The sequence below is a fragment of the Centrocercus urophasianus genome, unplaced genomic scaffold (genome assembly GCF_019232065.1).
Source record: "Centrocercus urophasianus isolate 14NV4802_14NV808 unplaced genomic scaffold, USGS_Curo_1.0 seq_22, whole genome shotgun sequence".
NCBI lineage: Eukaryota > Metazoa > Chordata > Aves > Galliformes > Phasianidae > Centrocercus > Centrocercus urophasianus.
Window position 1 is genome coordinate 14,571,809 of NW_024884778.1, and position 11,134 is coordinate 14,582,942.

The window sequence follows — 11,134 nt, forward strand, 5'->3', positions numbered from 1 at the left end:
TAGTTCAGTGTATGCAGTCATGACACCATGGAATTGCACAGATAGGGCGTGGGAGGAAAAAAAAGAATTAAGACAGGTTAATTCAATGTGGATTTCATGAGATTTCATTCATCTTCAAACCATTTATATATACTGTTCATGTCTGAATTCAGCTTGCAGATTTTTCTTTTTTTCTTTTTTCTTTTTTTTTTTTTGTTTGCTTTAGATAGATTGCAGTTTAAGTCTAGCACATTTTGCATAGTAAATGTTGTGTCCCATATTTCTCTTTACAAAATACAAACCCAAAACTTCCAGAAACTAAATAGATCGTTCCAAGCTAAATAATAGAAAACATTGGACCACAGCTCAGAAAACAAAATCACATAGAAAACTTAGTGGCAAAAGTGATGTGGTTCCATTTAACACATAATTTAGAGGTACGCTTGAGAAGCAGCATTATGGTGTATAGTAGTAAAATACTACTATTTAAATAAGTTTAAATACTGTTTTTGAAATCTGAATTGTAACGTTTGCTGCTATGTGTTTAACCTTTTAGTTTGAGTTAACTTTTTTTGTTGTTGTTTTTAAAAAAGCAAGTATGGTAATTTTTAAGTATTTTAAAATGTATTTTTCATTTAAATACACACTCCTAGATATTTTGTCATGCCACTTTTCCGTGACATTTTTCATACCTAAAGCAATAGCTTTCTATACTAAAGTGTTAATGCCTATAAATGTCCCAAAAAGGGCACGATTGCCTTGCTGGCAACTTAGAGAAGTTGGAAATAAAATTTTCCTAGAACTCTTTAACATATTCCACCCATGTGAGCACTGAAGGAGGAGTTTGTGGGTCAGTGTGAACTTTTTCTTTTAAACATTTTAAAATTTTTTTTAATTTTTATTTCTATTAATTTCTTTTTAGGGGTCCATCATTAGCAGTCCTCACATGCGCCGAAGAGCTACATCAACCCGAGAGTGTCCATCTCGCCCTCACCAGACTATGCCTAACTCCTCCTCACTTCTAGGTTCCTTATTTGGTAGTAAAAGGGGAAAGCCACCTTCCCAAGGCCATCCACCATCTGGCTCATCACAGCAACCTCCACACCCTCCAGTAATCCCACATCAGCAACACTCACAGCATCCTTCTGCCATGCATCATGCAGGGCCAGCTGAGGGACAGACCCAGGCACAAGTACACTCTCACCATTCGCAGTACTGTCATATGCAGCAGAACCCACCACCCTATCACCACCACCACCACTATCACCCTCCCCAGCACATCCAGCACCCACACCAGTATCACCAACACGTGCCCCATTCCCAGCATGGGGCACACTCCCAGCATACTCCTTACATGCAGCACCCCCACGCACAGCATACGCACTCTCCTCATCCACCACTGCCCCCTCCACACCCAGGGCACTCTTCTCATCCCCAGCACACTCAGCATCACCATGGACCGCCTCCACCTCCGTCCACTTCAGCCAGCACTAAGCCCAAACACAGCGGCATCAGCACAATAGTCTAGAACGTATTGACCCTCTTAATAACTGTAGTTTTAAACACAATTACAAAAGCACTTACAGGAAGCAACAAATAATATTGTCAGTTTTTACCTAGACAAACAATTAAACTGAGTCGTGTGAGCTTAAAGGCTTGCTGATACTAAAAATAAGTCAAGTTAGTGCAATCAATACTGGTTTCACTTATCTATTCCATAGATGCTTACCATCTGGTTAGTTCTTATTTCCAGACTGCCTTGAAAACATGCTGCTTGCCGAATATGAGTAAAATTACCTTTTACACCAAATCCCTTGACAATTTTACTTGCAGAATAAAAACATAGCCTATGATAAAAGGAAAAAAGTGATACAGAACCAAGTGTTGCATTCTTGCTCTTTTATTGTCAATGGGCAAAAAATAAGTAGACCTGATATGGTTGATGAAAGTACGTAAGTAAACTTTATATAATATAAATATATACATATAAATATATATATATATACTGTATAGTTAACATTTGTGCTTGGAAAGAAATTTTTTCAGTCCACAAAGCTAGCAATATAGACTTTACAAGGAATTCCACTTACTTGATAGGACAGTATTATAGATGAATAGCATATGAAAGAGTAGACCAAAAACACTAAATGTTAGAAATAAATTTCAGACATTTCAGTATTTTCATTAGAAGTCAGTCCTCTGGACTTGCTAAGATTTCTAAGCAATCATTATTAAATGTGCCAAGTAACATAGCATTTAATTGTTGTAGTCAAATACTGCTTTGTATAAATCCTTATTTTATTAACATGATATCATACGTAATCAGTATTATAACTGCTCTTCTATTTCAGGTAAGCAAACTTGTTAAGATGCAGTAATTATATGGTAGCAATGTAAGGGATGACCTTTTCACCAGTGGTCATCTTCAAGCATTGGTCACACAAATTTAGACACTTTAAAGGCTGTGATAACTGTGAATTTACATGATCCACATTTCTTTTGTATGCATATGTTTTAATGAACACACATGAAGAGTTATAACAGGTGCATGTATACACTGCAAAAACATTCATCTCAAACATGAAAATTGCAAACTTCCATCTTTCTCAGCTACTTTGTTTCCTGTTTACCATAATTTCTTATTTTTACCCCCCTGTTAAGCTGAATTCTAGTCTGAGAGCATTTCCAGGTGGAAGTGCTCTAAAACTTGAAGGTTTGTTTTAGAATTTAGTGTAGGGTTTTTATATATATACTAAAGAAAAAAAGATCTGTAATTCCATGTAGCCATGCACTAGCAATGAAGTGGCTTCACCATTTTTACTCATCACATTTGTTAGTTTGAAAGTAACCAGCACTCAGCAGGCTGAGTTTATGCTCAAACCCTCACTTTCATAGTCCAGTTAGTTGCAAGACATCACATAAAAACAGGCTGTGCTGTTGTTGCTTATGTGTTGTAGTCAGACCATTTGCAAATTGATATAAAATTTTATCCCTAAACCCTGTACAGTTACACATGGCACCTACTTTGTAGTTTCAGCAATTTGAGCCACTGCAAGAACTTTACACCTAAACAGTAGAGGCAAAGGAATCAGAACTGCAAAACTGTACCAGCCTAAAAGCAAACCTTGAAGAGGATGAGCTCTGGAAAAAATTCCAGTGTGAGATGGGTAAAAGTAAGAACAGTAGTCAATTTTATATTTAATAATATTTTTTCAGGAATAACGAAGAAAACAGTTAAAGTGGAAAGAAGTTAAAGTGAGACTGAAGTGAGAATAAGAGAGTAACCTTCATATTGGCTTGTTCTGCCTTGTTATGGCATCTATAATATTTGGGGTGTGTGTAATTTTTTTTCCCTTCCATACCATTGATATCACAATACCAGCAAAACTGCAAACTCAGCACTTTGTTAACCTCCACAGAGAGCAAATACAGCAATCTAGAGTTTAGCCTTTTGTTTAAAGCTGTCCATATTTGTTTCCCACGCGTGCAATATTTTCCCATTCTGCTCCTTCTCTAAATTGTCTTCATTAAAAGAAAACAAGTGATTGCATTATGATTTTTAAGTATCACTCATACAAGTCTAAAGTCTGCGGCTAACCTTAAGAGGGCTCCTACAGGTCCCCTGAGGCTCTGTTCCTTGCAGTTTAAAAAAAATATATACTGTTCTTATAGGGGAAAGTAGAACTGTCTGCATGTCATCTAATGTTATTAGTGTGAGGCTACACTCTACATATTGTATATTTGCAAAATATATCAGTGTTAACTGTTGATATTAGTTGAAGTAAAGTGATAACATATTTCAATATGTAGACTTTTCTTCATACATCTGTACCAATAGTAGAGTCTAATTGTAATTTATAGGTTGTTCCAGAAAAGATAGAGTCATTTGGTTACAAATATCTTTCACAAACTGCATCTTTCGATTGAAATGGAGGTAAGAGTGCTCCTCTTCATTGAGTAGCAGAGACTGTATTTGTTTCAGATGCAGAGTTTTAATGTAAAATTCACCGTGTGCTGTGTAAATGCAGAATGTTCAGTAACAGCTGAGAGGAAAATCTGACTCAAGCTGTGTTACTCAGTTAACAGTGAAGACCTTAAATCTCCCAGATCTGCATTTGCTTTGTTTCAAAACCCCTTTCATTCATTTAAATTAGTCAAATATAAATATTCTATACTTACACTGTAAGCCACATTTTAATGCTCGATCACTGATTTTCCATGTGCAATCAACTAAATGTTCAGAAGAATCACAACTGTGCATGCAAAAAACATTTGCAAATGATTTCATCTGCACGTGGAGAAAGAATTTGTGCCTACCTTTTAAGGTGCATTAAGTTGCATGTGTAAAATCAGACTATTTTGAGACTAGTTTAAAAAAATCAGGGCGGTCATATAGGAGCACAGTAACTGTAAACATTATTTCAAAACAATAGGGAGAAACAGTGGACTCGATTATTTTTTTTAAACTGTATTAAGGGTTTTAGTATAACTTCTCTGATTCCATTCTTGGTTAACAGTTGCTTAGAACAGTGTGAGTCATGTCTAGAACAGGAAAATGATAGTATTTGAAACACTGTGCAGTTAAAAAAAACTAATATATATATATATATTTTAGCCTGCAGGCAGGTATAAAATTGAGATTTTTTTCTCAAGTGCCATTGCCAAATAAAAACTGGTACAGAACTGTGTAGAGTGACCATGTTTCTCTTTTCCCATTAAAAAAAAAGCGGCAAAGTCGTATTGCTGATTTGAAAAAATGAAAGGGAAGCCTAAAGAATGAAGGTGTGGCGACAAAAATCTTTTCTGGGACAACAATTCAATATATATTTGGGGTTTTTAATTTTCTTTTAAGTTAAAAATGGAAATGTGCAACAATGTAAAAACAGAAAACAGAGTTCATCCTAATATAATGTACGTCTTGTATCGCTAAAAAGAAAAAAGTCTAACATACAGTGTAGAATGATTTTCCCATCATGTACTGCATGCAGCAGAAGCCTCTTGTTTCTTGATAAAATGAGCTGAAAGACAGTCAGCAGATATTTAAAAAAATGAATCTCTAGATGTTGACTTGCTGTTCCATATGAAGCTGTGTGTTTTCTGCAGTTAAGCATGCATTTTGCTGTTCCGTTGTAAAATACCATCGCACTTCTTGCCTGCAAAATGGATTATTGTGTATATATTTAAAAGAAAAGAGGAACCAATAACAAGATTAAATTTGGAAAATAGAAAAGGGGGTGGTGAAAATGGGACCAAGTAGGGGGAGTAGACAATTCTCTAAATTGTACATAGTGTGTAAATTAGTATTACTCTAAGTCTGCAGTCACTTGGAGGTTGCCTACAATACCTATCTCCTGCTAGGAACTAAAATCTGCTTTGAGTTGTATTAAACTATTAGAATTAGGTGTTGAATGCAGACTGTTAAAGACTTCAAAAACAATTACACTTACAAGAAGCTTCTGTTCTGGGGAGGCTTGAGACCCATTTTGTAACTATGGGGAAGAAAGGAGTGCTTTCATTTTAATATGCATTCTGTTTGTAAGTAGTAACAGACCCTATTGATGTAAAACTATAACTGTGATCATGTGGAGAAATCAAATAAATCATTTAAAACTCTTTGTTTCTCATCTTGTGTAATCCAAGAACTTTAATTATTCAGACATGAAATGAAGGAAATTCCTTCAGGTGCTATCCTGGACCCGCTGGGTCGATTTGAATTCTGCTACTCTTTTCAAAGGGGTCAAGGTTTCTGTCTTCATCTCAAATTAAAGATAAGTTGTTGGAAATAATGGCTGGTACTGTGAAGAGTGTGGCCACGTCTCAGTAGGCCTTTGGTTTTTTTGGTGGTACTGTGAATATACTTAGTTCTGAAGTACTATAAGGGGCAATAAAGAAAACACTTAGATCTGCAGGCAACACTGAAGAGGTTCTTGTGTAATATTTTTGAAAGCATTTTAACATTGAAAAATAGTTACCATATTTTGAATTTCCTTAAGCGTGAGCTGTCCAGCATGTTGGACTGATCCCATTAATCTTTTGGCTATCACATTTCCATAGGAGTCCGTGTTCAGATGATTGCCTACCCTTGACTTATGTTTCAAGTTTGTCCTTCCCAGGGGTATGTCCTTCATTTCCTAAGTGTAATCTACGTTCTTGAGATCAAATAGAGAGTATTCATTGCTTCTGCGCACCTGTTGGCAGAGAGCATCATATTTCAGTAAGTGATGTAACGAGGTAAGTGCTATCCTGTACTTGTACCTGTTGTGTTTGTTTGCTGTGTCTTAATGTACACCATGACACTTACACCGCTAAGCAGGCATGTTGTACTTCAGCAGATAATTCAGATGACAATTGTTTTTACTTTTATTCATTTCCTATACTTCAAATGAATCACAGTGCGTCTAATGTCTCAGTTAAAACTAATGCTTAACTGTCAATTTAAGTGTTGTTTGCTTTTTTTTTTCTTTTCCTATGAATTTTAGGAGATTCTTGAATTGTTTTGAAGGAATAGTCAACTAAGACCTTTTCTGAATGGCTGTTTTTTCAGAAAGTGCATTCTTGATCAATTTTTTTTTTATGGGTGAGTACCCATCTATCTCTAGATACTACCAATGTGTCATCCCTTGGAGCTGTGTGACACATTAAAGTAGATCTGATACTATTACACAGTCTGTTACTGGTAATAGAAGAACTGACAGTGCTGCTCTCCATTGGTCTTTCTTTTCCTATTTTAGAAACCATGATTTTGAGAACTTTGGTATATTTCTGCCTTTGGAGAAGCCAAGTAGTCTGAATTCTCTAATTTAAGAGAATTCAGAAATAAATATTGGTATTACTAATAATCTGTGTTTTTTATTGTTCCATCTTAACAGTAGGGACTAAATAACTTCTCTAAATGTTTTCTTACCTCATTTAAGACTATAATGAAAGCATTTATAATCTGGCATTACTGAAGAAAAATAAACAGCCGAAGAAAACGTCAGTGTCAAATGCCATTTGCATGACAGATTTGCACCAGCTCCAATAATGCTCAGCAACTTATTAAAAAATAAATGTAAGTTAAGCATATGATAGTCTAATGCTCAGTTATTTAAGTTGTTAAAATTATTTTAATATCCTTGTTTGTTCAAGGTGCACATCTTATTGGAATTGCATTCCTCAAATCTTGCTGATAAGAACTTGTATGTGCCTACCTAATGAAAAATGCCTTCAGTCAAGAAGCTTTTGCCTTCGTACTGGGGATAAGCAATTTAATTCTAATATTAAGGACGAGGCCAAGGTTTTCTGGTATGAGTTGTAACCAGAAAACATGGAAGTCTAAGATTTGAAAACTTCTCCTAAAATTAGCCTCGTGTTTGTCTGCTTAGGTGTTTGTGTCATATGTCAGTACACATCTTGAATGAATTTCTTGCTAGTGAGTTTTTTCTGCAAGTATTCAAACAACTGACAGAATTATGATGCTGTTAGTATTGTGTGATAAATTATATATGTACTGATAAACATTTGTAGAAGAACATACTTGTACTTAGAGTAGCATGCAAGAATAAATCTGTAGTAGTGCTATGACTGCATTACGTACACCTTTTCAAAAGGAAGCATATTGCATCTCTAGCTAGCTTACTTGTCTCTTAGTGATTTTTGCTGCTAAATTTTGTTGATATAAAATTCCAAGATGAGAAGATAGTATGATGCAAAAATTGCTTTATCCTAGGTATATTTTTAATAACATTTTGTTTTTGTTTCCTACTATTTTAAAAATTAAAGCCAAATTCTGTATTATGTGGCAGAACTAATCAACTTCAGGAAGAGACTGGTCGTGAATGTTAGGATGTTTAGATTTCTTTTTTTTTAATCAATCATATAAATGCATATTTCTATGATAAAGTGTTGTAAAAAGCATCCTCTTTATTTAGCACTTTGTAATAACTGAGGTGTGAAATAGCATCATGGTTGACAAGGCAGAGGCAGCTCAAATAAATCACACAAGCATACAAGTTATCAGCTCTGTTGTAAAATGACATACAGTTTTCATTTATTTCTTCACAGTAAAACAGAGAGATATAAACAGATATGTATAATGAGCAAGGAAAAAACACTCTTTTAATAAGATGAATGAGGTGAATTCCTCCTGACAGAAATTAAATGTTATGCATGCATAGTGGAAAATACTTTGTCTTTACAACTTCTCATTTCTGCTACAAAAAATAGATTAAGAAGTGTTTGACAAAGAAATGTGACTTTTTTTTTCTTTTTTTTTTTTTTGGCCAAAGGGAATGGAAAGCGAAAGGACTGTGCAAGTGCTCTGAGTTAGAAGGCTATGCTATTCAGCAATGGTATCTATCAGCAATGGTACCATGGCAACTCATGGCTGGAAATTAATTTCATAATTAGCGCTATGAAATTGTTTCTAATGAGGAGCAATCTGATTTTCAGACATGGAGCTGCATCGTATTTGGATCCAGCAGTACTGAATACGTGCAGCCTCTGCTATGCACATGATCACTGGACTGACACGTCACTTCCTTGAGCCATTCAAACCAGCAGTCCTTGTCCCTCACTGTGCCCCCACAGCTATGCTGTAGGTCAGGCAAGGGAGCAGGAGAGAGCATGGTGCCATTTGTGCCTGTGGGAAAGGAATGCTGCACTGGGAGGGTAGGAAAAGAAGCAGAGGAGCGTGTCCTTTGCTGAATGCTTGACCTTGACAGGACTCCTGTGAGCATCTACCTCCTCCATAAGCTCACCATGTGCTCTTGATTTTTACTTTCATTTTACTAGTTAATATTTCCTCCCCAACACAGAGAAGAAAAGTTTGTGAGACGCTTTTACTTAATTTATCATATAAGTTGTTGTTTTTTCCATCTTTCAGGTAATTCTGGCTCTGCTTCTGGCTCTGATGTTACCCATCATGGAAACACAAACAAACAAAGAAGTTAGAATGGCTATAGTTTGGAGTGCTTCTGTTGTGCTTCAAAACTAAAGTGATTAAAGCTTAAAAGAGTAATAACAAGAAACACTCTAGCCCAATGGAAAATGTGTACTGAGTTAAAAAGAAAATTTTGTGAACCTTCCTTATTTGAATTAGAATACTTTACAGAATAAAATGCTGAGATAATTTAGTGCTTCTGTAATGAAGATTGCCAGAGTTAATTGGTGATTTGCCTCTGTAAGTTGTAAGTGCCACTGTAAGATGTGGGAAATCCCTTTCACTAATGATGTGCATTCGTTTCTTTTTCTCAGATACTTCTCATGATAGCCATTGTTCAATTCCAGATGCACGCTAACCTGGACAAACATTACACAGTGACACCATTAACATCCGTGTTTCAAATGTGACATTACTCCCACAGCACATGGCTGGGAAATAAAATGGAGATACCAGTTTCTGCTCTCACCTTTCTCAAGATTTAATTTGTAAACCAACTTTCTTTAAATATTCAGAGACAAGAGAGATGATGCAGTGAGTACAGCAACACATATCCAAAGGGAAGATAGTAAGGAACTGCACGTGCTAAAACTTCCCTAGCATCTGTCTGACTGAAAAGGTGAAAACAATTTTATAAAGAGAGAAGAAGCTACTAAGGCAACTGTCTGTATTTTCCTGGAAGAACTGCAAGGATTGACGAATATTTGTGTAAAGCAAGTTAGAGCTGCAGTGGTACTTTTTCAGTAAGTTATACATCTCTCAATGAGTTACATTATTGAATACCAGTTTTTAAGCAGTTACTGAAAAATAGAGTAAAAAGGAAAAGAAAACTGTAGCGTAATCTCATGATACTCATTTACTGATCCAAAAATCTGTTGTATTAATTCCTTATGAAAGCAGTTCTGTATGGAATAGACTGAAATTGACATCACTGGCAGACAGTTTGAGCACAGAATGTGTGTTCTGGAGAGCTAACAGCTGAGCGGCTCTCTGTTAGAGGAAGGCAGTATACTGAAGAGCAGCCTAGCAGTTTCAGAGGAAGCTGGAATTAAATGAACATGTGGGTGCATAGCTGAGTGGCAGACAGCAGAGATGAGTGTTAAAGAAAAGTGGGCAAAGAAGTCCAGGGACATCCCTAAAACAGTAGAGGAAAAAGATGTTTTAGCAACATATTGCACAGTTCTGTGCAATGAAGATGGCTAAGAGTCAGAATAGAGGAATTAAGTCTCATGGCGAGCTGCAGAGAACTGCAGCTGCCAGAAGATTGCTTTCAGTTGTGGTCACATACAGAGCATTAGGAAGAGTTGCATGAAGGGGGCAAAATAAATGGTGTGATACACTTCTGATGTAGACTTGAGATTTTCAGAACTAAGCAGAGAGTTCTTTATCCACGAGTGACAGACTGCTCGTAGTTTCATGCCATGGATCTGCTGTTTTCCACTGTGATTTGTTCTGTGATTGAAAGAAAATTCTTTACAGGTACTTCTTGTAGGATATGATCACAGTCTCATTCTCAGTAAATAAACACACAGCATGCTGTTATTTCAGATCTTCTGAAATTCCAGTGAGGCTTCTTTCTCCTGCTGTTTTCTAGTGGCCTAGCTTTGTTGTCACTGTTTGGATCACCTTCTTCAGGCAATCCTTTACCTACGCTCTTAGTTTATCCTCTCAAGAGACATTACTGTGTTGTTATTCCATCCTAAGGACTGCCGAGTGCTGAAGGCAGCTCAGTGTTCCTCACCCACACATGCCAGGCATTGCCTCCATCATCTCAGGTGGAGATCAGAAGCTTGGATTTGGTACTTGGTAGTCCTGTATCCTCCTAGCTATGGAAATGTGAACGTACTGCCATCTAACAGAGAACCGGAGTCTCTTTCTATCTACAGAAAATTAGGAAAGGTTACAGAAATCGGTATTTCTTATCTATTGCTGTGCTCATTACGTAAGGCATCCTTGCATCGCACAGACCGGTGGCTGGTGCAGTCATCAGCCCTATACCTGCACGAGGCTGCTGCAACACGAGCACGCGGTGCCTGTGCTTACACTTAGCGGAGCGTGAGGCCGTGACCCCTCCTGGTCTGAGCCGTGCACGGGACCGCTGCGCTGGACGGCAGGCATTGCTGCCTGCTGGGAGCGGATCCCGCGTTGCAACGCGCTGCCCGAGAGACAGCTGCGAGGGCAGGCGTGATGGCAGCCTTTAAACGAGGAGTTTCACACGCACCCGACTCCCGCGTG

General features: G+C 37.1%; 1 protein-coding gene across 5 annotated transcripts in view; it reads left to right on the forward strand.

Moving 5' to 3' along the window:
• The window catches only part of IQSEC1 (IQ motif and Sec7 domain ArfGEF 1), a 174,562-nt gene extending 165,451 nt beyond the window's left edge, over positions 1–9,111 (forward strand). For 4 of the 5 annotated variants that reach the window (XM_042823206.1, XM_042823207.1, XM_042823205.1 and 1 more), the window contains one exon: positions 902–9,111. In XM_042823206.1, coding sequence (XP_042679140.1) covers positions 902–1,507 — 606 coding nt within the window. In that variant the 3' untranslated portion in view covers positions 1,508–9,111. The remainder of the gene's footprint in view (positions 1–901) is intronic. The other variant, XM_042823208.1, reaches the window with a different exon arrangement.
• The last annotated feature ends 2,023 nt before the right edge of the window (positions 9,112–11,134 follow it).